This window comes from Dendronephthya gigantea, unplaced genomic scaffold (genome assembly GCF_004324835.1).
Source record: "Dendronephthya gigantea isolate DGI-Jeju-01 unplaced genomic scaffold, DenGig_1.0 000047F, whole genome shotgun sequence".
Lineage (NCBI taxonomy): Eukaryota > Metazoa > Cnidaria > Anthozoa > Malacalcyonacea > Nephtheidae > Dendronephthya > Dendronephthya gigantea.
The window spans coordinates 1,425,001-1,448,850 of record NW_021163057.1 but is presented as its reverse complement, the minus strand read 5'-3'; the positions used below and the strand labels follow the sequence as shown (position 1 = coordinate 1,448,850).

At 41.6% G+C, this 23,850-nt stretch overlaps 1 protein-coding gene and 45 non-coding genes across 46 annotated transcripts in view; all 46 read right to left on the bottom strand.

The window, feature by feature from the left end:
* The window catches only part of LOC114527816, a 65,942-nt gene extending 45,358 nt beyond the window's left edge, over positions 1-20,584 (bottom strand). Inside the window, exons 1-11 of the mRNA XM_028549510.1 lie at positions 20,454-20,584; positions 20,095-20,226; positions 20,006-20,042; positions 19,144-19,874; positions 19,011-19,072; positions 18,525-18,737; positions 18,166-18,351; positions 17,983-18,089; positions 17,567-17,841; positions 17,229-17,477; positions 16,880-17,024 (exon numbers count right to left, since the gene is read on the bottom strand). Coding sequence (XP_028405311.1) covers positions 16,880-17,024; positions 17,229-17,477; positions 17,567-17,841; positions 17,983-18,089; positions 18,166-18,351; positions 18,525-18,737; positions 19,011-19,072; positions 19,144-19,874; positions 20,006-20,042; positions 20,095-20,226; positions 20,454-20,584 — 2,268 coding nt within the window. The remainder of the gene's footprint in view (positions 1-16,879; positions 17,025-17,228; positions 17,478-17,566; positions 17,842-17,982; positions 18,090-18,165; positions 18,352-18,524; positions 18,738-19,010; positions 19,073-19,143; positions 19,875-20,005; positions 20,043-20,094; positions 20,227-20,453) is intronic.
* On the bottom strand, positions 127-199 carry Trnaw-cca. Its single transcript has one exon. It is a non-coding gene; the product is annotated as a tRNA-Trp (tRNA).
* Trnae-cuc lies at positions 585-656 on the bottom strand. Its single transcript has one exon. It is a non-coding gene; the product is annotated as a tRNA-Glu (tRNA).
* On the bottom strand, positions 2,818-2,890 carry Trnaw-cca. Its single transcript has one exon. It is a non-coding gene; the product is annotated as a tRNA-Trp (tRNA).
* On the bottom strand, positions 2,971-3,042 carry Trnae-cuc. Its single transcript has one exon. It is a non-coding gene; the product is annotated as a tRNA-Glu (tRNA).
* On the bottom strand, positions 3,878-3,949 carry Trnae-cuc. Its single transcript has one exon. It is a non-coding gene; the product is annotated as a tRNA-Glu (tRNA).
* Positions 4,032-4,104, bottom strand: Trnaw-cca. The gene has a single exon. It is a non-coding gene; the product is annotated as a tRNA-Trp (tRNA).
* Positions 4,180-4,251, bottom strand: Trnae-cuc. The gene has a single exon. It is a non-coding gene; the product is annotated as a tRNA-Glu (tRNA).
* Positions 4,483-4,554, bottom strand: Trnae-cuc. Its single transcript has one exon. It is a non-coding gene; the product is annotated as a tRNA-Glu (tRNA).
* On the bottom strand, positions 4,786-4,857 carry Trnae-cuc. Its single transcript has one exon. It is a non-coding gene; the product is annotated as a tRNA-Glu (tRNA).
* Trnae-cuc lies at positions 5,093-5,164 on the bottom strand. The gene has a single exon. It is a non-coding gene; the product is annotated as a tRNA-Glu (tRNA).
* On the bottom strand, positions 5,247-5,319 carry Trnaw-cca. The gene has a single exon. It is a non-coding gene; the product is annotated as a tRNA-Trp (tRNA).
* Trnae-cuc lies at positions 5,397-5,468 on the bottom strand. The gene has a single exon. It is a non-coding gene; the product is annotated as a tRNA-Glu (tRNA).
* On the bottom strand, positions 5,551-5,623 carry Trnaw-cca. Its single transcript has one exon. It is a non-coding gene; the product is annotated as a tRNA-Trp (tRNA).
* Positions 5,845-5,917, bottom strand: Trnaw-cca. Its single transcript has one exon. It is a non-coding gene; the product is annotated as a tRNA-Trp (tRNA).
* On the bottom strand, positions 5,997-6,068 carry Trnae-cuc. Its single transcript has one exon. It is a non-coding gene; the product is annotated as a tRNA-Glu (tRNA).
* On the bottom strand, positions 6,151-6,223 carry Trnaw-cca. The gene has a single exon. It is a non-coding gene; the product is annotated as a tRNA-Trp (tRNA).
* Positions 6,301-6,372, bottom strand: Trnae-cuc. Its single transcript has one exon. It is a non-coding gene; the product is annotated as a tRNA-Glu (tRNA).
* Positions 6,455-6,527, bottom strand: Trnaw-cca. Its single transcript has one exon. It is a non-coding gene; the product is annotated as a tRNA-Trp (tRNA).
* On the bottom strand, positions 6,607-6,678 carry Trnae-cuc. The gene has a single exon. It is a non-coding gene; the product is annotated as a tRNA-Glu (tRNA).
* Positions 6,910-6,981, bottom strand: Trnae-cuc. The gene has a single exon. It is a non-coding gene; the product is annotated as a tRNA-Glu (tRNA).
* Trnaw-cca lies at positions 7,064-7,136 on the bottom strand. Its single transcript has one exon. It is a non-coding gene; the product is annotated as a tRNA-Trp (tRNA).
* On the bottom strand, positions 9,142-9,214 carry Trnaw-cca. The gene has a single exon. It is a non-coding gene; the product is annotated as a tRNA-Trp (tRNA).
* Trnae-cuc lies at positions 9,602-9,673 on the bottom strand. Its single transcript has one exon. It is a non-coding gene; the product is annotated as a tRNA-Glu (tRNA).
* Trnaw-cca lies at positions 9,756-9,828 on the bottom strand. Its single transcript has one exon. It is a non-coding gene; the product is annotated as a tRNA-Trp (tRNA).
* Trnaw-cca lies at positions 11,834-11,906 on the bottom strand. The gene has a single exon. It is a non-coding gene; the product is annotated as a tRNA-Trp (tRNA).
* Positions 11,987-12,058, bottom strand: Trnae-cuc. The gene has a single exon. It is a non-coding gene; the product is annotated as a tRNA-Glu (tRNA).
* Trnaw-cca lies at positions 12,141-12,213 on the bottom strand. Its single transcript has one exon. It is a non-coding gene; the product is annotated as a tRNA-Trp (tRNA).
* On the bottom strand, positions 12,291-12,362 carry Trnae-cuc. Its single transcript has one exon. It is a non-coding gene; the product is annotated as a tRNA-Glu (tRNA).
* Positions 12,597-12,668, bottom strand: Trnae-cuc. Its single transcript has one exon. It is a non-coding gene; the product is annotated as a tRNA-Glu (tRNA).
* Trnae-uuc lies at positions 12,902-12,973 on the bottom strand. Its single transcript has one exon. It is a non-coding gene; the product is annotated as a tRNA-Glu (tRNA).
* Positions 13,203-13,274, bottom strand: Trnae-cuc. Its single transcript has one exon. It is a non-coding gene; the product is annotated as a tRNA-Glu (tRNA).
* Positions 13,510-13,581, bottom strand: Trnae-cuc. Its single transcript has one exon. It is a non-coding gene; the product is annotated as a tRNA-Glu (tRNA).
* Trnaw-cca lies at positions 13,664-13,736 on the bottom strand. Its single transcript has one exon. It is a non-coding gene; the product is annotated as a tRNA-Trp (tRNA).
* Positions 13,814-13,885, bottom strand: Trnae-cuc. The gene has a single exon. It is a non-coding gene; the product is annotated as a tRNA-Glu (tRNA).
* Trnae-cuc lies at positions 14,114-14,185 on the bottom strand. Its single transcript has one exon. It is a non-coding gene; the product is annotated as a tRNA-Glu (tRNA).
* On the bottom strand, positions 14,420-14,491 carry Trnae-cuc. The gene has a single exon. It is a non-coding gene; the product is annotated as a tRNA-Glu (tRNA).
* Positions 14,574-14,646, bottom strand: Trnaw-cca. Its single transcript has one exon. It is a non-coding gene; the product is annotated as a tRNA-Trp (tRNA).
* On the bottom strand, positions 14,875-14,947 carry Trnaw-cca. Its single transcript has one exon. It is a non-coding gene; the product is annotated as a tRNA-Trp (tRNA).
* On the bottom strand, positions 15,028-15,099 carry Trnae-cuc. Its single transcript has one exon. It is a non-coding gene; the product is annotated as a tRNA-Glu (tRNA).
* Positions 15,335-15,406, bottom strand: Trnae-cuc. Its single transcript has one exon. It is a non-coding gene; the product is annotated as a tRNA-Glu (tRNA).
* Positions 15,489-15,561, bottom strand: Trnaw-cca. The gene has a single exon. It is a non-coding gene; the product is annotated as a tRNA-Trp (tRNA).
* Trnae-uuc lies at positions 15,634-15,705 on the bottom strand. Its single transcript has one exon. It is a non-coding gene; the product is annotated as a tRNA-Glu (tRNA).
* On the bottom strand, positions 15,788-15,860 carry Trnaw-cca. Its single transcript has one exon. It is a non-coding gene; the product is annotated as a tRNA-Trp (tRNA).
* Positions 16,093-16,165, bottom strand: Trnaw-cca. The gene has a single exon. It is a non-coding gene; the product is annotated as a tRNA-Trp (tRNA).
* Positions 16,400-16,472, bottom strand: Trnaw-cca. Its single transcript has one exon. It is a non-coding gene; the product is annotated as a tRNA-Trp (tRNA).
* Positions 20,585-23,850: the final 3,266 nt, after the last annotated feature.

Genomic DNA, 23,850 nt, shown 5'->3' with positions numbered 1-23,850 from the left:
GAGGGCCAGAAAAACTATCGGAGCAATCCTGAGACCACGTGGGAACTTCGTGACACCAGCATTAGAGGAATCTTTTACAGTTGGTTGACTCTAATTTTTACGAACTGAGAAATGACAAAACGAATTTGACCCCGAAGTGATTTGAACACCTAACCTTCTGATCTGGAGTCAGACGCGCTACCAATTGCGCCACGAGGCCTTAGATAGCGGCAATCAGAATTAAATTGCTAGATAATATTAGTGAAATATTTCGATATTTAAGGAAGAAGAAATGGACAATTCCCACGCCGGGAGTCGAGCCCGGGTCATGGCGGTGAGAGCGCCAGATCAGCCACTAGACCACGTGGGAACTTGGTGACACCAGCATTAGAGGAATCTTTTGAAGATGGTTGACTCTAATTTTTACGAACTGAGAAATGACAAAACGAATTTGACCCCGAAGTGATTTGAACACCTAACCTTCTGATCTGGAGTCAGACGCCCTACCAATTGCACCACGAGGCCTTAGATAGCGGCACTGAGAATTAAATTGCTTGATAAATATACTGAAATATTTTGATATTTAAGGAAGAAGAAATGGACAATTCCCACGCCGGGAATCGAACCCGGGTCATGGCGGTGAGAGCGCCAGATCATAGTCACTAGACCACGTGGGAACTTGGTGACACCAGCATTAGAGGAATCTTTTAAAGATGGTTGACTCTAATTTTTACGAACTGAGAAATGACAAAACGAATTTGACCCCGAAGTGATTTGAACACCTAACCTTCTGATCTGGAGTCAGACGCGCTACAATTGCGCCACGAGGCCTTAGTAGCGGCAATCAGAATTAAATTGCTTGATAAATATAGTGAAATATTTCGATATTTAAGGAAGAAGAAATGGACAATTCCCACGCCGGGAATCGAGCCCGGGTCATGGCGGTGAGAGCGCCAGATCATAGCCACTAGACTTTATTGTTATTATTATTAAAAACTTTATTTACCCACGCTAGCCTCGACAGCATATTTATATATAGCTGATTTCCACGAGGGGCGTCACACAAATAATACAATGTAGTATAAGTACTTTAAAAAAGATAGAGTTAAAAATATAAAATACATAAACGTATTTGACACGTGTGGCACAGCATCTTCCACTAGTTTACTGCTATTTCTCGTTTAAAGCAGTTTAAAGTATCTGCCGATTTAGCTGCAGGTGAAAGGTTGTTCCATAGCATGGCGCCGCTGTACTTAAAACTTCTTCTTAGATATTCTGTTCTGGGTTTTGGAAGAATTAAATCCTTTTCACTGCTTCTAAGATTATAAGTATTTTGTTTCACACTCTTTTTACAGAAAGATTCTTTTAGACTTGGGGCGGCGTAGCCATTTAATACTTTGTACATAAATACAGCCTTGGATTTTTCCCTTCTATTTTCGAGTGTTTCCCAGGACAAGGTATTAAGAATATCTAGTGACCTTTCATCGTAGGTGGCACTAGTTATCACCCTTGCTGCGCGGGACTGAAATTTCTGCAGTTTATCTTGAAGCAATTTACCGCAGTTTGACCACAAGGTAGAACAATAGTCAAAATGCGGCTGGATCAGTGCTTTATAAATGGTTTGTAACGTATTGGTGTTGACGTACGGTTTAGCGCGCTTTATAGCTCCGATACCAGAACTTGCTTTCTTGCATATTTTATCAATATGTTTTACCCAACTTAGATTTTCATCAATTGCTACTCCTAAACTTTCAAAAGAATGAATTCATGGTACTGGTTTGTCGTCAAAAATTACAGCATTTTCACCAACCTTATTTTTAAGGTTATACGGTGATCCAATAAACATCAATTTGGTTTTAGTTGGGTGGTGTTGTAACTTATTTTTGAAAAGCCAACTATGCAAGTTTTTTAAGTCCTCATTTAGATTTTGGACAAGAGTATCATAGTCATGTGATGATGCAGAAATTACAGTATCGTCAGCATAAAGATAGGGAGTTGTAGATTTTAGGCACTTTGGCATATCATTAATATATAATAAAAATAGCAACGGGCCAAGGATTGAGCCTGTGGAATTCCACATATTATTTGTTTAGGTGACGAAACCTGACTATTGACAAGGCACACTTGTTCTCTCTTTGTCAAATAAGATTCAAACCATTTTAGCTCAGCTCCATGAATTCCAAATTGCGTTTTCATCTTTTTTAGTAAAATAGAGTGATCAATTGAATCAATTAAAGCTTTTCTGATATCAAGAAAAACAACCCCATTTAGCATGCCATTGTCCATATTCTCTAACCATTGATCGCACATTTGGATCAGTGCTGTCATGGTTGAGTGATTTGGCCGGAAACCTGATTGATGTTTGGAGAGCAAGAGATTTTGAGATAAATGGTCATATAACTGATCAAAAATTTCCTTCTCAAATATCTTACTTATTATCGGTAGAATTGAGATAGGTCGGTAATTGTCACACTTTTGTCTGTTTTCAGATTTAAAAATTGGTGTTATCCTAGCCATTTTCCATGCATCAATATAAGTACATGTGTTGAGAGATAAATTAAAGATGGCGGTTAATGATGGTGCTATTATATCTGCGGATATCCTAAGTATTTTAGCAGGTATATTATCCAAACCCGTCGCTTTTGAGAATTTTGAGTTGCCTCAGACTTTATGGCAACATTGATTGGGCTCATTAAGGAAAAAGCAAATCGAGGGCCAGAAAAAACTATCGGAGCAATCCTGAGACCACACGTGGGAACTTCGTGACACCAGCATTAGAGGAATCTTTTACAGTTGGTTGACTCTAATTTTTACGACTGAGAAATGACAAAACGAATTTGACCCCGAAGTGATTTGAACACCTAACCTTCTGATCTGGAGTCAGACGCGCTACCAATTGCGCCACGAGGCCTTAGATAGCGGCAATCAGAATTAAATTTGCTAGATAAATTTAGTGAAATATTTCGATATTTAAGGAGAAGAAATGGACAATTCCCACGCCGGGAATCGAACCCGGGTCATGGCGGTGAGAGCGCCAGATCATAGCCACTAGACCACGTGGGAACTTCGTGACACCAGCATTAGAGGAATCTTTTACAGTTGGTTGACTCTAATTTTTACGAACTGAGAAATGACAAAACGAATTTGACCCCGAAGTGATTTGAACACTAACCTTCTGATCTGGAGTCAGACGCGCTACCAATTTCGCCACAAGGCCTTAGCTAGCTGCACTGAGCATTAAATTGCGAGATAAATATAGTGAAATATATGGATATGGAAGAAGAAATAGACAATTCCCACGCCGGGAATCGAACCCGGGTCATGGTGGTGAGAGCGCCAGATCATAGCCACTAAACCACGTGGGAACTTGGTGACACCAGCATTAGAGGAATCTTTTACAGATGGTTGACTCTAATTTTTACGAACTGGAGTGACAAAACGAATTTGCCCCAAGTGATTTGAACACCTAACCTTCTGATCTGGAGTCAGACGCGCTACCAATTGCGCCACGAGGCCTTAGCTAGCGGCACTGAGAATTAAATTGCTAGATAAATATAGTGAAATATTTCGATATTTAAGGAAGAAGAAATGAACAATTCCCACGCAGGGAATCGAACCCGGGTCATGGTGGTGAGAGCGCCAGATCATAGCCACTAGACCACGTGGGAACTTCGTGACACCAGCATTAGAGGAATCTTTTACAGATGGTTGACTCTAATTTTTACGAACTGAGAAATGACAAAACGAATTTGACCCCGAAGTGATTTGAACACCTAACCTTCTGATCTGGAGTCAGACGCGCTACAATTGCGCCACGAGGCCTTAGCTAGCGGCAGTGAGAATTAAATTGCAGAAAATATATGAAATATATGGATATTTAAGGAAGAGAAATAGACAATTCCCACGCCGGGAATCGAACCCGGGTCATGGCGGAGAGAGCGCCAGATCATAGCCACTAGACCACGTGGGAACTTGGTGACACCAGCATTAGAGGAATCTTTTACAGTTGGTTGACTCTAATTTTTACGAACTGAGAAATGACAAAACGAATTTGACCCCGAAGTGATTTGAACACCTAACCTTCTGATCTGGAGTCAGACGCGCTACCAATTGCGCCACGAGGCCTTAGCTAGCGGCACTGAGAATTAAATTGCAAGAAAATAATGAAATATATGGATATTTAAGGAAGAGAAATAGAACTTCCCACGCCGGGAATCGAACCCGGGTCATGGCGGTGAGAGCGCCAGATCATAGCCACTAGACCACGTGGGAACTTGGTGACACCAGCATTAGAGGAATCTTTTACAGATGGTTGACTCTAATTTTTACGAACTGAGAAATGACAAAACGAATTTGACCCGAAGTGATTTGAACACCTAACCTTCTGATCTGGAGTCAGACGCGCTACCAATTGCGCCACGAGGCCTTAGCTAGCGGCACTGAGAATTAAATTGCATGATAAATATAGTGAAATATATGGATATTTAAGGAAAAAAATGACAATTCCCACGCCGGGAATCGAACCCGGGTCATGGCGGTGAGAGCGCCAGATCATAGCCACTAGACCACGTGGGAACTTGGTGACACCAGCATTAGAGGAATCTTTTACAGATGGTTGACTTAATTTTACGAACTGAGAAATGACAAAACGAATTTGACCCGAAGTGATTTGAACACCTAACCTTCTGATCTGGAGTCAGACGCGCTACCAATTGCGCCACGAGGCCTTAGCTAGCGGCACTGAGAATTAAATTGCTAGATAAATATAGTGAAATATTTCGATATTTAAGGAAGAAGAAATGACAATTCCCACGCCGGGAATCGAACCCGGGTCATGGCGGTGAGAGCGCCAGATCATAGCCACTAGACCACGTGGGAACTTGGTGACACCAGCATTAGAGGAATCTTTTACAGATGGTTGACTCTAATTTTTACGAACTGAGAAATGACAAAACGAATTTGACCCCGAAGTGATTTGAACACCTAACCTTCTGATCTGGAGTCAGACTCGCTATCAATTGCGCCACGAGGCCTTAGCTAGCTGCACTGAGCATTAAATTGCGAGATAAATATAGTGAAATATATGGATATTTAAGGAAGAAGAAATAGACAATTCCCACGCCGGGAATCGAACCCGGGTCATGGCGGTGAGAGCGCCAGATCATAGCCACTAGACCACGTGGGAACTTGGTGACACCAGCATTAGAGGAATCTTTTACAGATGGTTGACTCTAATTTTTACGAACTGAGAAATGACAAAACGAATTTGACCCCGAAGTGATTTGAACACCTAACCTTCTGATCTGGAGTCAGACGCGCTACCAATTGCGCCACGAGGCCTTAGCTAGCGGCACTGAGAATTAAATTGCAGATAAATATAGTGAAATATATGATATTTAAGGAAGAAGAAATGACAATTCCCACGCCGGGAATCGAACCCGGGTCATGGCGGTGAGAGCGCCAGATCATAGCCACTAGACCACGTGGGAACTTGGTGACACCAGCATTAGAGGAATCTTTTACAGATGGTTGACTCTAATTTTTACGAACTGAGAAATGACAAAACGAATTTGACCCCGAAGTGATTTGAACACCTAACCTTCTGATCTGGAGTCAGACGCGCTACCAATTGCGCCACGAGGCCTTAGCTAGCGGCACTGAGAATTAAATTGCAGATAAATATAGTGAAATATGATATTTAAGGAAGAAGAAATGACAATTCCCACGGGGAATCGAACCCGGGTCATGTGAGAGCGCCAGATCATAGCCACTAGACCACGTGGGAACTTGTGACACCAGCATTAGAGGAATCTTTTACAGTGGTTGACTCTAATTTTTACGAACTGAGAAATGACAAAACGAATTTGACCCCGAAGTGATTTGAACACCTAACCTTCTGATCTGGAGTCAGACGCGCTACCAATTGCGCCACGAGGCCTTAGCTAGCGGCACTGAGAATTAAATTGCAGATAAATATAGTGAAATATATGGATATTTAAGGAAGAAGAAATGGACAATTCCCACGCCGGGAATCGAACCCGGGTCATGGCGGTGAGAGCGCCAGATCATAGCCACTAGACCACGTGGGAACTTGGTGACACCAGCATTAGAGGAATCTTTTACAGATGGTTGACTCTAATTTTTACGAACTGAGAAATGACAAAACGAATTTGACCCCGAAGTGATTTGAACACCTAACCTTCTGATCTGGAGTCAGACGCGCTACCAATTGCGCCACGAGGCCTTAGCTAGCGGCACTGAGAATTAAATTGCAGATAAATATAGTGAAATATTGATATTTAAGGAAGAAGAAATGGACAATTCCCACGCCGGGAATCGAACCCGGGTCATGGCGGTGAGAGCGCCAGATCATAGCCACTAGACCACGTGGGAACTTGGTGACACCAGCATTAGAGGAATCTTTTACAGATGGTTGACTCTAATTTTTACGAACTGAGAAATGACAAAACGAATTTGACCCCGAAGTGATTTGAACACCTAACCTTCTGATCTGGAGTCAGACGCGCTACCAATTGCGCCACGAGGCCTTAGCTAGCGGCACTGAGAATTAAATTGCAGATAAATATAGTGAAATATATGGATATTTAAGGAAGAAGAAATGGACAATTCCCACGCCGGGAATCGAACCCGGGTCATGGCGGTGAGAGCGCCAGATCATAGCCACTAGACCACGTGGGAACTTGGTGACACCAGCATTAGAGGAATCTTTTAAGATGGTTGACTCTAATTTTTACGAACTGAGAAATGACAAAACGAATTTGACCCCGAAGTGATTTGAACACCTAACCTTCTGATCTGGAGTCAGACGCCTACCAATTGCGCCACGAGGCCTTAGAGCGGCACTGAGAATTAAATTGCTTGATAAATATAGTGAAATATTTTGATATTTAAGGAAGAAGAAATGGACAATTCCCACGCCGGGAATCGAACCCGGGTCATGGCGGTGAGAGCGCCAGATCATAGCCACTAGACCACGTGGGAACTTGGTGACACCAGCATTAGAGGAATCTTTTAAAGATGGTTGACTCTAATTTTTACGAACTGAGAAATGACAAAACGAATTTGACCCCGAAGTGATTTGAACACCTAACCTTCTGATCTGGAGTCAGACGCGCTACCAATTGCGCCACGAGGCCTTAGATAGCGGCAATCAGAATTAAATTGCTTGATAAATATAGTGAAATATTTCGATATTTAAGGAAGAAGAAATGGACAATTCCCACGCCGGGAATCGAGCCCGGGTCATGGCGGTGAGAGCGCCAGATCATAGCCACTAGACTTTATTGTTATTATTATTAAAAACTTTATTTACCCACGCTAGCCTCGAAAGCATATTTATATATAGCTGATTTCCACGAGGGGCGTCACACAAATAATACAATGTAGTATAAGTACTTTAAAAAAGATAGAGTTAAAAATATAAATACATAAACGTATTTGACACGTGTGGCACAGCATCTTCCACTAGTTTACTGCTATTTCTCGTTTTAAAGCAGTTTAAAGTATCTGCCGATTTAGCTGCAGGTGAAAGGTTGTTCCATAGCATGGCGCCGCTGTACTTAAAACTTCTTCTTAGATATTCTGTTCTGGGTTTTGGAAGAATTAAATCCTTTTCACTGCTTCTAAGATTATAAGTATTTTGTTTCACACTCTTTTTACAGAAAGATTCTTTTAGACTTGGGGGCGGCGTAGCCATTTAATACTTTGTACATAAATACAGCCTTGGATTTTTCCCTTCTATTTTCGAGTGTTTCCCAGGACAAGGTATTAAGAATATCTAGTGACCTTTCATCGTAGGTGGCACTAGTTATCACCCTTGCTGCGCGGGACTGAAATTTCTGCAGTTTATCTTGAAGCAATTTACCGCAGTTTGACCACAAGGTAGAACAATAGTCAAAATGCGGCTGGATCAGTGCTTTATAAATGGTTTGTAACGTATTGGTGTTGACGTACGGTTTAGCGCGCTTTATAGCTCCGATACCAGAACTTGCTTTCTTGCATATTTTATCAATATGTTTTACCCAACTTAGATTTTCATCAATTGCTACTCCTAAACTTTCAAAAGAATGAATTCATGGTACTGGTTTGTCGTCAAAAATTACAGCATTTTCACCAACCTTATTTTTAAGGTTATACGGTGATCCAATAAACATCAATTTGGTTTTAGTTGGGTGGTGTTGTAACTTATTTTTGAAAAGCCAACTATGCAAGTTTTTTAAGTCCTCATTTAGATTTTGGACAAGAGTATCATAGTCATGTGATGATGCAGAAATTACAGTATCGTCAGCATAAAGATAGGGAGTTGTAGATTTTAGGCACTTTGGCATATCATTAATATATAATAAAAATAGCAACGGGCCAAGGATTGAGCCTGTGGAATTCCACATATTATTTGTTTAGGTGACGAAACCTGACTATTGACAAGGCACACTTGTTCTCTCTTTGTCAAATAAGATTCAAACCATTTTAGCTCAGCTCCATGAATTCCAAATTGCGTTTTCATCTTTTTTAGTAAAATAGAGTGATCAATTGAATCAATTAAAGCTTTTCTGATATCAAGAAAAACAACCCCATTTAGCATGCCATTGTCCATATTCTCTAACCATTGATCGCACATTTGGATCAGTGCTGTCATGGTTGAGTGATTTGGCCGGAAACCTGATTGATGTTTGGAGAGCAAGAGATTTTGAGATAAATGGTCATATAACTGATCAAAAATTTCCTTCTCAAATATCTTACTTATTATCGGTAGAATTGAGATAGGTCGGTAATTGTCACACTTTTGTCTGTTTTCAGATTTAAAAATTGGTGTTATCCTAGCCATTTTCCATGCATCAATATAAGTACATGTGTTGAGAGATAAATTAAAGATGGCGGTTAATGATGGTGCTATTATATCTGCGGATATCCTAAGTATTTTAGCAGGTATATTATCCAAACCCGTCGCTTTTGAGATTTTGAGTTGCCTCAGACTTATGGCAACATTGATTGGGCTAATTAAGGAAAAAGCAAATCGAGGGCCAGAAAAACTATCGGAGCAATCCTGAGACCACGTGGGAACTTCGTGACACCAGCATTAGAGGAATCTTTTACAGTTGGTTGACTCTAATTTTTACGAACTGAGAAATGACAAAACGAATTTGACCCCGAAGTGATTTGAACACCTAACCTTCTGATCTGGAGTCAGACGCGCTACCAATTGCGCCACGAGGCCTTAGATAGCGGCAATCAGAATTAAATTGCTAGATAAATTTAGTGAAATATTTCGATATTTAAGGAAGAAGAAATGGACAATTCCCACGCCGGGAGTCGAGCCCGGGTCATGGCGGTGAGAGCGCCAGATCATAGCCACTAGACCACGTGGGAACTTGGTGACACCAGCATTAGAGGAATCTTTTGAAGATGGTTGACTCTAATTTTTACGAACTGAGAAATGACAAAACGAATTTGACCCCGAAGTGATTTGAACACCTAACCTTCTGATCTGGAGTCAGACGCCCTACCAATTGCACCACGAGGCCTTAGATAGCGGCACTGAGAATTAAATTGCTTGATAAATATACTGAAATATTTTGATATTTAAGGAAGAAGAAATGGACAATTCCCACGCCGGGAATCGAACCCGGGTCATGGCGGTGAGAGCGCCAGATCATAGTCACTAGACCACGTGGGAACTTGGTGACACCAGCATTAGAGGAATCTTTTAAAGATGGTTGACTCTAATTTTTACGAACTGAGAAATGACAAAACGAATTTGACCCCGAAGTGATTTGAACACCTAACCTTCTGATCTGGAGTCAGACGCGCTACCAATTGCGCCACGAGGCCTTAGTTAGCGGCAATCAGAATTAAATTGCTTGATAAATATAGTGAAATATTTCGATATTTAAGGAAGAAGAAATGGACAATTCCCACGCCGGGAATCGAGCCCGGGTCATGGCGGTGAGAGCGCCAGATCATAGCCACTAGACTTTATTGTTATTATTATTAAAAACTTTATTTACCCACGCTAGCCTCGACAGCATATTTATATATAGCTGATTTCCACGAGGGGCGTCACACAAATAATACAATGTAGTATAAGTACTTTAAAAAAGATAGAGTTAAAAATATAAAATACATAAACGTATTTGACACGTGTGGCACAGCATCTTCCACTAGTTTACTGCTATTTCTCGTTTAAAGCAGTTTAAAGTATCTGCCGATTTAGCTGCAGGTGAAAGGTTGTTCCATAGCATGGCGCCGCTGTACTTAAAACTTCTTCTTAGATATTCTGTTCTGGGTTTTGGAAGAATTAAATCCTTTTCACTGCTTCTAAGATTATAAGTATTTTGTTTCACACTCTTTTTACAGAAAGATTCTTTTAGACTTGGGGCGGCGTAGCCATTTAATACTTTGTACATAAATACAGCCTTGGATTTTTCCCTTCTATTTTCGAGTGTTTCCCAGGACAAGGTATTAAGAATATCTAGTGACCTTTCATCGTAGGTGGCACTAGTTATCACCCTTGCTGCGCGGGACTGAAATTTCTGCAGTTTATCTTGAAGCAATTTACCGCAGTTTGACCACAAGGTAGAACAATAGTCAAAATGCGGCTGGATCAGTGCTTTATAAATGGTTTGTAACGTATTGGTGTTGACGTACGGTTTAGCGCGCTTTATAGCTCCGATACCAGAACTTGCTTTCTTGCATATTTTATCAATATGTTTTACCCAACTTAGATTTTCATCAATTGCTACTCCTAAACTTTCAAAAGAATGAATTCATGGTACTGGTTTGTCGTCAAAAATTACAGCATTTTCACCAACCTTATTTTTAAGGTTATACGGTGATCCAATAAACATCAATTTGGTTTTAGTTGGGTGGTGTTGTAACTTATTTTTGAAAAGCCAACTATGCAAGTTTTTTAAGTCCTCATTTAGATTTTGGACAAGAGTATCATAGTCATGTGATGATGCAGAAATTACAGTATCGTCAGCATAAAGATAGGGAGTTGTAGATTTTAGGCACTTTGGCATATCATTAATATATAATAAAAATAGCAACGGGCCAAGGATTGAGGCCTGTGGAATTCCACATATTATTTGTTTAGGTGACGAAACCTGACTATTGACAAGGCACACTTGTTCTCTCTTTGTCAAATAAGATTCAAACCATTTTAGCTCAGCTCCATGAATTCCAAATTGCGTTTTCATCTTTTTTAGTAAAATAGAGTGATCAATTGAATCAATTAAAGCTTTTCTGATATCAAGAAAAACAACCCCATTTAGCATGCCATTGTCCATATTCTCTAACCATTGATCGCACATTTGGATCAGTGCTGTCATGGTTGAGTGATTTGGCCGGAAACCTGATTGATGTTTGGAGAGCAAGAGATTTTGAGATAAATGGTCATATAACTGATCAAAAATTTCCTTCTCAAATATCTTACTTATTATCGGTAGAATTGAGATAGGTCGGTAATTGTCACACTTTTGTCTGTTTTCAGATTTAAAAATTGGTGTTATCCTAGCCATTTTCCATGCATCAATATAAGTACATGTGTTGAGAGATAAATTAAAGATGGCGGTTAATGATGGTGCTATTATATCTGCGGATATCCTAAGTATTTTAGCAGGTATATTATCCAAACCCGTCGCTTTTGAGATTTTGAGTTGCCTCAGACTTATGGCAACATTGATTGGGCTCATTAAGGAAAAAGCAAATCGAGGGCCAGAAAAACTATCGGAGCAATCCTGAGACCACGTGGGAACTTCGTGACACCAGCATTAGAGGAATCTTTTACAGTTGGTTGACTCTAATTTTTACGAACTGAGAAATGACAAAACGAATTTGACCCCGAAGTGATTTGAACACCTAACCTTCTGATCTGGAGTCAGACGCGCTACCAATTGCGCCACGAGGCCTTAGATAGCGGCAATCAGAATTAAATTGCTAGATAAATTTAGTGAAATATTTCGATATTTAAGGAAGAAGAAATGGACAATTCCCACGCCGGGAATCGAACCCGGGTCATGGCGGTGAGAGCGCCAGATCATAGCCACTAGACCACGTGGGAACTTCGTGACACCAGCATTAGAGGAATCTTTTACAGTTGGTTGACTCTAATTTTTACGAACTGAGAAATGACAAAACGAATTTGACCCCGAAGTGATTTGAACACCTAACCTTCTGATCTGGAGTCAGACGCGCTACCAATTGCGCCACGAGGCCTTAGCTAGCTGCACTGAGAATTAAATTGCAGATAAATATAGTGAAATATTGATATTTAAGGAAGAAGAAATAGACAATTCCCACGCCGGGAATCGAACCCGGGTCATGGCGGTGAGAGCGCCAGATCATAGCCACTAGACCACGTGGGAACTTGGTGACACCAGCATTAGAGGAATCTTTTACAGATGGTTGACTCTAATTTTTACGAACTGAGAAATGACAAAACGAATTTGACCCCAAGTGATTTGAACACCTAACCTTCTGATCTGGAGTCAGACGCGCTACCAATTGCGCCACGAGGCCTTAGCTAGCGGCACTGAGAATTAAATTGCATGATAAATATAGTGAAATATATGGATATTTAAGGAAGAAGAAATGGACAATTCCCACGCCGGGAATCGAACCCGGATGATGGCGGTGAGAGCGCCAGATCATAGCCACTAGACCACGTGGGAACTTGGTGACACCAGCATTAGAGGAATCTTTTAAGATGAATGACTCTAATTTTTACGAACTGAGAAATGACAAAACGAATTTGACCCCGAAGTGATTTGACACCTAACCTTCTGATCTGGAGTCAGACGCGCTACCAATTGCGCCACGAGGCCTTAGCTAGCGGCAGTGAGAATTAAATTGCAAGAAAAATATAATGAAATATATGGATATTTAAGGAAGATGAAATAGAAAATTCCCACGCCGGGAATCGAACCCGGGTCATTACGTTGAAAGCGCCAAATCATAGCCACTAGACCACGTGGGAACTTCGTGACACCAGCATTAGAGGAATCTTTTACAGTTGGTTGACTCTAATCTTTACGAACTGAGAAATGACAAAACGAATTGACCCGAAGTGATTGAACACCTAACCTTCTGATCTGGAGTCAGACGCGCTACCAATTGCGCCACGAGGCCTTAGCTAGCGGCAGTGAGAATTAAATTGCAAGAAAAATAAATAATATATGGATATTTAAGGAAGATGAAATAGATAATTCCCACGCCGGGAATCGAACCCGGGTCATGGCGGTGAGAGCGCCAGATCATAGCCACTAGACCACGTGGGAACCTGGTGACACCAGCATTAGAGGAATCTTTTACAGATGGTTGACTCTAATTTTTACGAACTGAGAAATGACAAAACGAATTTGACCCCGAAGTGATTTGAACACCTAACCTTCTGATCTGGAGTCAGACGCGCTATCAATTGCGCCACGAGGCCTTAGCTAGCGGCACTGAGAATTAAATTGCATGATAAATATAGTGAAATATATGGATATTTAAGGAAAAAAAAATGGACAATTCCCACGCCGGGAATCGAACCCGGGTCATGGCGGTGAGAGCGCCAGATCATAGCCACTAGACCACGTGGGAACTTGGTGACACCAGCATTAGAGGAATCTTTTAAAGATGGTTGACTCTAATTTTTACGAACTGAGAAATGACAAAACGAATTTGACCCCGAAGTGATTTGAACACCTAACCTTCTGATCTGGAGTCAGACGCGCTACCAATTGCGCCACGAGGCCTTAGCTAGCGGCACTGAGAATTAAATTGCTAGATAAATAGTGAAATATTTCGATATTTAAGGAAGAAGAAATGACAATTCCCACGCCGGGAATCGAACCCGGGTCATGGCGGTGAGAGCGCCAGATCATAGCCACTAGACCACGTGGGAACTTGGTGACACCAGCATTGAGGATTTTTACAGATGGTTGACTCTAATTTTACGAACTGAGAAATGACAAAACGAATTGACCCCGAAGTGATTTGAACACCTAACCTTCTGATCTGGAGTCAGACTCGCTATCAATTGCGCCACGAGGCCTTAGCTAGCCACTGAGCATTAAATTGCGAGATAAATATAGTGAAATATATGGATATTTAAGGAAGAAGAAATAGACAATTCCCACGCCGGGAATCGAACCCGGGTCATGGCGGTGAGAGCGCCAGATCATAGCCACTAGACCACGTGGGAACTTGGTGACACCAGCATTAGAGGAATCTTTTACAGATGGTTGACTCTAATTTTTACGAACTGAGAAGTGACAAAACGAATTTGATCCCCAAGTGATTTGAACACCTAACCTTCTGATCTGGAGTCAGACGCGCTACCAATTGCGCCACGAGGCCTTAGCTAGCGGCACTGAGATTAAATTGCATGATAAATATAGTGAAATATATGGATATTTAAGGAAGAAGAAATGGACAATTCCCACGCCGGGAATCGAACCCGGATGATGGCGGTGAGAGCGCCAGATCATAGCCACTAGACCACGTGGGAACTTGGTGACACCAGCATTAGAGGAGTCTTTTACAGATGAATGACTCTAATTTTTACGAACTGAGAAATGACAAAACGAATTTGACCCCGAAGTGATTTGAACACTTAACCTTCTGATCTGGAGTCAGACGCGCTACCAATTGCGCCACGAGGCCTTAGCTAGCGGCAGTGAGAATTAAATTGCAAGAAAAATAGAAATATATGGATATTTAAGGAAGATGAAATAGAAATTCCCACACCGGAATCGAACCCGGGTCATTACGTTGAAAGCGCCAAATCATAGCCACTAGACCACGTGGGAACTTCGTGACACCAGCATTAGAGGAATGTTTTACAGTTGGTTGACTCTAATCTTTACGAACTGAGAAATGACAAAACGAATTTGACCCCGAAGTGATTTGAACACCTAACCTTCTGATCTGGAGTCAGACGCGCTACCAATTGCGCCACGAGGCCTTAGCTAGCGGCACTGAGAATTAAATTGCATGATAAATATAGTGAAATATATGGATATTTAAGGAAGAAGAAATGGACAATTCCCACGCCGGGAATCTAACCCGGGTCATGGCGGTGAGAGCGCCAGATCATAGCCACTAGACCACGTGGGAACTTGGTGACACCAGCATTAGAGGAATCTTTTACAGATGGTTGACTCTAATTTTTACGAACTGAGAAGTGACAAAACGAATTTGATCCCCAAGTGATTTGAACACCTAACCTTCTGATCTGGAGTCAGACGCGCTACCAATTGCGCCACGAGGCCTTAGCTAGCGGCACTGAGAATTAAATTGCATGATAAATATAGTGAAATATATGGATATTTAAGGAAGAAGAAATGGACAATTCCCACGCCGGGAATCGAACCCGGATGATGGCGGTGAGAGCGCCAGATCATAGCCACTAGACCACGTGGGAACTTGGTGACACCAGCATTAGAGGAGTCTTTTACAGATGAATGACTCTAATTTTTACGAACTGAGAAATGACAAAACGAATTTGACCCCGAAGTGATTTGAACACCTAACCTTCTGATCTGGAGTCAGACGCGCTACCAATTGCGCCACGAGGCCTTAGCTAGCGGCAGTGAGAATTAAATTGCAAGAAAAATAGAAATATGGATATTTAAGGAAGAAAAATAGAAATTCCCACGCCGGGAATCGAACCCGGGTCATGACGTTGAAAGCGCCAAATCATAGCCACTAGACCACGTGGGAACTTCGTGACACCAGCATTAGAGGAATCTTTTACAGTTGGTTGACTCTAATCTTTACGAACTGAGAAATGACAAAACGAATTTGACCCCGAAGTGATTTGAACACCTAACCTTCTGATCTGGAGTCAGACGCGCTACCAATTGCGCCACGAGGCCTTAGCTAGCGGCACTGAGAATTAAATTGCATGATAAATATAGTGAAATATATGGATATTTAAGGAAGAAGAAATGGACAATTCCCACGCCGGGAATCTAACCCGGGTCATGGCGGCGAGAGCGTCAGATCATAGCCACTAGACCACGTGGGAACTTGGTGACACCAGCATTAGAGGAATCTTTTAAGATGTTGACTCTAATTTTTACGAACTGAGAAATGACAAAACGAATTTGACCCCGAAGTGATTTGAACACCTAACCTTCTGATCTGGAGTCAGACGCGCTACCAATTGCGCCACGAGGCCTTAGCTAGCGGCACTGAAAATTAAATTGCATGATAAATATAGTGAAATATATGGATATTTAAGGAAAAAGAAATGGACAATTCCCACGCCGGGAATCGAACGCGGATTATGGCGGTGAGAGCGCCAGATCATAGCCACTAGACCACGTGGGAACTTGGTGACACCAGCATTAGAGGAATCTTTTACAGATGGTTGACTCTAATTTTTACGAACTGAGAAATGACAAAACGAATTTGACCCCGAAGTGATTTGAACACCTAACCTTCTGATCTGGAGTCAGACGCGCTACCAATTGCGCCACGAGGCCTTAGCTAGCGGCAGTGAGAATTAAATTGAAACATAAATATAGTGAAATATATGGATATTTAAGGAAGAAGAAATGGATAATTCCAACGCCGGGAATCGAACCCGGGTCATGGCAGTGAGAGCGCCAGATCATAGCCACTAGACCATGTGGGAACTTGGTGAAACCAGCATTGAGGAATCTTTTACAGTTGGTTGACTCTAATTTTTACGAACTGAGAAATGACAAAACGAATTAGACTCCAAAGTGATTTGAACACCTAACCTTCTGATCTGGAGTTAGATGCGCTACCAATTGCGCCACGAGGTATTAGTCAGCTGCACTGAGCATTAAATTGCAAGATAAATATAGTGAAATATTTCGATATTTAAGGAAGAAGAAATAGACAATTTCCACACCAGGAATCGAACCCGGGGAGGTGGTGGAGTTGGTTGTGGTTTTGGTAGGAGTTGCTTGGCTGGTAGGAGATTGGGCTTTGGGGCGGTTCGTGGTGGTGGTTCTGGAAGACCTTGGGTTAGAATCCTGCACTCAACATTTCTTTGATGATCATTAAACCTTAAATGTAGTGAATGATATAAATTGTTTGATACTGTGATATAATATTTTTGAATTTTGTTATGATACAAGATAAGTGGGTTGCAGCATGGTAGCTTCTTCGAGTAGCCAAAGACTTCAAATGTTTCAACAGCTACCTAACTGTATATTTTAAGTAGCTGTCAAAACATTTGCAGTCTTTGAATTGTATTATGTTGAACTCACCATTTCATCAGTGTTGTTTTGTTGAGTTCGTACAACTGTATACTTGTTTTTGTCATGATGAGATCATGCATTGTGACCAGCTCTCTGATGTTATGGTAGCTGGTCAGTATACGTCTCCACCTTGAAACCGATCTTCCCTCAATCTTGATGGGCGAGACAAAGTGTTTTTCCAGCTGTGAAACAAGTTGTTCCACAATTGGACTGGCATCTACAGCTGTTGCTGGCCCCGAGTCTCCTCCAACCATTGCTCTAAAAAAATTTTTATGCATGGTAATTAGATTTGAACAAGTACTGTAGGTTGGTTGATTGATTCTGTATGTATGTGTTGTATATTTTACCTTCTTAGACTCACAAGTCCAGGTGTGACTGTCTGGGTGTATGGGGAGGGTGGCTTTGCTTGTTTGAATCGACCTGTTTGGGTTGCATCTGGTCTGTACCGGGGTGGGTATGTCACTTTTGATGTTCTCAGACCTTCCGGTAGTTTCTCCCACAAGCTGATGTTGTTGGCTTCAGCTGCAGTCAAAACAGAGTTGTCCTTAAGGTGGAACAAGGAGGAAGCCAAGTTTTTGATTGCTGCCCAACCTTGAATTCCACCTGGGCCAACAGCATCATCCTAAAATTAACATTTAAATAGTCCTTTATTAACCCATTTACTGGCAGAGTTAATACTAAAGTTGGGCACATTTGGGCGCATTGCCAGTTATTGGGTTGATTTATCAGCACAATTTTAATTTTCTTGTGTCATTTTACTTACAGCTTCATCAGATTTTTCATGGTCCAGTGGCTCATCCATTAATGTTGGGTTGGTCGGTGAGCCTTCATCGGGGATAGTGCTTGTCGTTGGCTGCTCAGATGGTGTTTCTGGAAGTGTCAACAAAGAACTGTGAACATAACTTGACTATTTTTCAGCATGTATCTATATACATTGTTTTATTACCTGGTATGGTGGTTCTGGGAAGTGGTGGTACTGTGAGGTCAAATTCGTCTTCCTCAAACCCTTCATCCAGACCATCATCAGACTCGTTATCTTCAAATTGGTCCGGTTTATCTGGGTCATCAGTTTCCAGGGACAACCATTTCTTTCCAGTTTGAGAATATAAATATTCCACACCAAACTTCTTGCCTGAATGAGAGACGTCCAATTTTAGCTAACATGATCCCAGACTCTCTTTGTTGTATGAATGTGATGAGACTCACTCTCGTGTGGGATTTGTCAGAGCCCACAAAGAGAGTCTGGTTCATTTTAGCAAGTTGTCATAACAATTGGTAGTATAATTAAACTTTAAATTTACTAACCAGTGTATTTACAAGGATCTCTGTAATCTCCATCGAATGCTTTCCCGTAGACCATATTATTGAGACGGTTAACTTCATGGGATAGAGCAGTGTTGTAATGTCCAGCTGTCTTGTAGGACTGTCCATCCACCATGGCTCGCCCTCTATCGCTGTTCCAGCGAGCAATGCCTTCCAGCATATATGCTTGATAATGCATGTCACTGGCAGTGGTGCCTTGATAAATGATAATAAGTATACAAGACCCTCATTAACATATTATTCGCCCTACTTTATCCTTTTATTCAGTCTAATGCCAGACAATTTTACTTGTCAAGGGGAGAGTCTTGCACTCTAATGGGTTAACCCATTTACTGGCAATACTCTACCACTGACGAGTAAAATCGTCTGGCGTTAGACAGAGTGAATACTAAAGTAGGGTGCATTTGGGCACATTGCCAGTTAGTGGGTTAAAAACCTCTTTGGTGAGTTTGTTTTGTGTTTAAATACCTGGAATAAATCTAACAATGTGGTTGTGGAAGGATTCCAGGGATGTTGACCCTCGTCCACACCTTAAAATAAAATGGACTTATTGGTAAAAGGTTTTTTTTTATAAATTTTGTTGTTTTCAACTAATGCACACCTGTACACTGGCAGTTCAACGCCGCCCTTTTTAAGTGTGCCCGTCTGGGTATAAAGCTGGACACCAGCAGGGTCTTGGATACAATCGAGGTGTTTCTGCTGCTCCTCCCAAATACGCCAAGCACGATCATTGTCAAGGAGTGGGATTCCCATTGTGTCATTCCCAAGGTCTGAGGAGAATGTTGTTATCAGCCGCTGAATTAGTTCAGCAGTTGCCTCGGAACCTCGGGTCCGACGTTTACAATGGGTTGCCAACTCTTTCTTGGTGACATGCTTGGCAATGTCATCCTCAGATGATGGGCGATAGACCCCACCCTCAATGAGCTGCTGTTGTTTGGCTCCAACCAATCGTTCCACATCCACTGGGTCCCACTCGAATATACATCCGGACAGCTGGGCCATGAAGGTACCATACAAGGCATGCGATTCGGAACAACAGGCCATGGCAAACCGACGCATGTAGTGCCAAATATCCAGTTTGGTTGTCAAGTTGGGCCAACCTGAAAATTGTTGTGCTAACCTGATGCCACAACAATCACGGTCAACATATAGAACCTTTGGGGGCTCGACATGAGACCGCTCATATCGTGACACCAAGCCTTGAGCCATGTCATCCAGACAATCGCCTTCGGCATCAGTCAGCACAGACATGACCACCTGTCCATACTCATTCCCAACATTGGTACACCATGATGCTGTGTTGACAGCCTTTCCAGCTAGCTTTTTAACCACCTACAATACATAAAGCAATGAAAAAATAACAAGTCAGAATACAGCATTTATAATGTGCTTTATCCTAACCTGGTCTGTCAAGAAACCTGAAATAGATAAAATGTCTTCAGTTTTTAGTTCATTCCAATTACCTTTTTGGTAGAGTCCATTTTAAGAATTGTGCTCATCCTGGGTAGAATTAAACAAATCAAAGCGTGACAAGTTCTTATATGTACCAAACCCAACAAGAGTCTGGCCTTCCTCGTCCCCAACATTAATGCTAGCACTGCTGGTTGTTGGCTTGCTCTTAGCAGTGTTTTGTTCTTGTCGAAACTTTACAGCCTTGCACATGTCAGGAAAACATTGAGCATATCTTAATAAAAAAAGAATTACAAGTTTCCAATTAATTTGAGAACAATTTATGAGTGCAAAATTATGTATAGAAAGAGCATTGTAAACCTGTGAAGGGCTTCCTTGTTGTCCCACAGGGCATCATTTGATCTTGAACCCCTCTCTCTGGCCTTGTCATGGTCTGCCAGCAGCATTATTGCCCAACCAACATCGTTTTCCAGGAGCCAAATAAAGTTTTTGCCTTGATACTTGCCAAACTGCAGGTTGGTCAGAGCAAGAACCCATTCAACATTGTTTGGGTCACCCTTGGCAGCTATCACTTTCTGTTTTGCCTCAGTTTCAGCCTGTTTTATATTCAAATATAAACAACTAGAACCCATAGTATTTGTATCAGATTGTTTTAATATAGACAAATGCATACAGCCAAAATCATGTAATGTTTTATCATTTTCAAACACATTTCACATTCGATATTTGTCAACGATACATTTGTTTATATATATTTGCAGTCTGAAGTTCGAATCAAGCTGGTTCTTACGAAAATATAACGCTCAAGCTGGGGAAAATGGCTTCCTAAAAATTTTCGCAAATCAAGAAACTATAAACTTACTTTGTCCGCCTGTAACTTTGCCCCGAAATAGCCCATTCTTTTACTGCGTTTAATACCCTCGGCGACTTGCTTTGCTCTGTCGGAACAAGCCCATAGAAGTTCGCCAGTCTCTCTGTCTTTGTATCGAAATTTTGGCTTCGGTGCTTCGGTAATTTTCTACCCAAAAAAAAGCAAGAAAAGTTATCTAACAAATTCTCACAAAGCAATATTACTCTTAAGTTATGAACAATAAATAATCATGAGGTTTTTAACGTAGGATATTCCGTATGTAAATGACCAAATTTGCATTTGAAAAGCTTAAATTTACATACCTTGCCCTGCTTACTAGACGACCCCATCTTGGACGTAAAAATACAAGCTAATCGATCACCCCACGAGAAATCCACGTAATGAAATGTTGGAACAATGCTGGCTTGCGATTGGACAACCGATGTTCCAAAATGTTCCAACATTGGCAATCCCTTAACGCTCATTGGACGAGAGTTGTTCCAACATTGTTCCAAGATAGCACTAAGATCAGCTTTCTTTAAGCGCAAGGATGACACGCAAATTCGTGAAGCGTTCCAAATTTTTCGTTTTTTCTTCTCGAAACGAGGGTCCAGGGAGCACGCGACCGCCATCACGCAAGCAAAACACGAGAAATTTGAAGCAATCTTGGCGTCTATAATTAGCGCGAGGGTTCTAAATTTGAGATCTCCGCGCGAACGCTGACCGGGTCGGCGACACGGTGCGACATTCACTCGAAGGTTAGGTTAGGTATTATTAGAGGCGTTAGATATAGAAGGTATTATTTTTATTTATCAGTAAACATTTGTAAATAAAAATAATAGCCTTATTTCGGCGCCACGGGTTGACATGCGAATTGTTTTTTGTCCGTTTTACTTCTCGAAACGGGAATTCGGAGAGGGAGCGACCGTGATCAGACAAGCGAAACACGACCTCGTCGAAAACGAGTTTCTACAACGCGTGTTGGCTGCCATTCGTGGCGGCACGCGATTGCCGACTGACGCGAAGAGTGCTGAAATTCACTGTTCGTGTTTGTTGATTTAGCATTGCGATGTTTGTTTTAATTTGCAGGCACGCGAGTTTCACAGGTATTCGGCGTACGTGTTTATTTACTCTAGCGGCGGATTGTTTGCTTTTGTCGAGCAGAAGCACGGAACGCAAGGCTTCGCTTCGGCTGATTCATCATTATCCTGGAACACATTCGGCTTCATAAAAAGAGCTTCGACTTCCTGAGATCCGGTCCGACGTGTCTTTTCCTGACAGCAGGCGTCTTAGAAAAGTTAGCAAACCCAGTTCGCCGCCGATAACTGACAGACGGCATCCGCTGAAGTCACAGAGCTCCAAAGAGGTAGTATTGACACGAACGTTTTTCCCATCGCTCAAAGCACGATAATTCCTCGCACGTGATAATAATTTCGCATTTCAAATGATGCTCGACAAAGTGCATTGTGGGATATGTAACGATATTTTCACGAGCGTGCACTGACATAGCCTTCCCCCAAAAAAATATGACCGACATATACGCGTGGCGCTCGTTCGCAGCACGCGAGCATGCGTGGAGCATGCTTTCGTCGCCCACGCACGGGTAACCTCGACAACAGTATGCCGCGTGTTGTAGGTAGGTAAATACCGACAGGATGCATACATAGACGTGCTGCTCCGGCAGCACATATACTAAAATTGGAACGATACAGAGGTTGTATCTTTCATCCACATCCAAGACTTGACGAACCCTTGGATATATCCCAGCACTCGTCAGCTCTTTCTTCTCACAACCAGGATGTGGACAACACAGCTTTACCTTCCACAGCTTCCTAGGCATCCAAAGCAACAGGCGTTGGGCAAAATACTTACTCGGAAGAGGTGGTTGGTTTGCAATAAGGGGAGGTTGGGGTGGATACCACCACAGTTTGTTCACTCTAAAATATATAAAAAATAATATAAAATAATAAATATATTTTCTTGGTGAACTACATAACCTGAGCATGTCTTGTTACCTGCTGAAATCTAGTTCAGCTTTACCAGTTTTTGCACTTTTCTTGAACAGTGCCTGTGACACCCACATGTGGTCTGCTTTTGGGAGAGTTTTCACCCATCCATCAGGCAAAAACACTGAAAAATATTATTTGAAATTATTTCCCATATACACTGAATGATAATAGTATGATAAGTTACATGTTGAAATGAGTAAGTGCCTTAAATACCTCCAGTGCTACTACTTTCTTGCAAATTACTGCTTCTGCTTTGCACCTCTGTTCTCTCTACTAACACATTCACAGAAATATATTTATGCAATGATTAACATACATAGATTATTAAGGAAGATGCACTGTACGTCATTCAGGCTTTTCGAATTACCACACAGAATATATATGAATATCATACTATATATAACACCAACTACCTTGAGTGCAGGTTGATCCACTAGTCTTTGAAGTTGCGATGCTCCCACTATAAGTTTCCTCTAGCAAACACAATATAACCACAACATATTATTAAAAATATTTAACGCAGGAACGAAACAACATAACATTTTAATACAAGTGTCCTTATAAGTTATATAAATTTCACATGAAAGATTTCACATTTTGGTTTGACCCACCAGGATTTGAACCTGGAAATCTCAGTGAGATGCCCGCCTTTGGGCTATAGGATCATTTTCATCACTTGTAAGTGAACTCCATAAAATGCCAACTTACCAATACTTTCGACCATTTTACATAGTTCCTCATCACCAATATCTGGCAGGGCAGGCACAATATCAGGCGTAGAAGTGGTGGTCTCTTACTCGTACTGTTGGCAGGGTAGGTTTAAAAGTAGTGGCACCTTGCTTTGCAACTTTAGCTGCATATCACGCTGGTGTGTCCCGAAAGAACTCTGCTAGCGAGGGTGGAACTTGTTCTGGTTACTTGCACTTTGGTTCTTGGCTTTTCTTTTGCTTCTCCTCCGACTCTTTCTTTTTCAAGGCTACAACCTCTCGACCTCAGGAAAGACCAACATATTTTTTGAAAGCTCCCTTGTTTTGGCTTA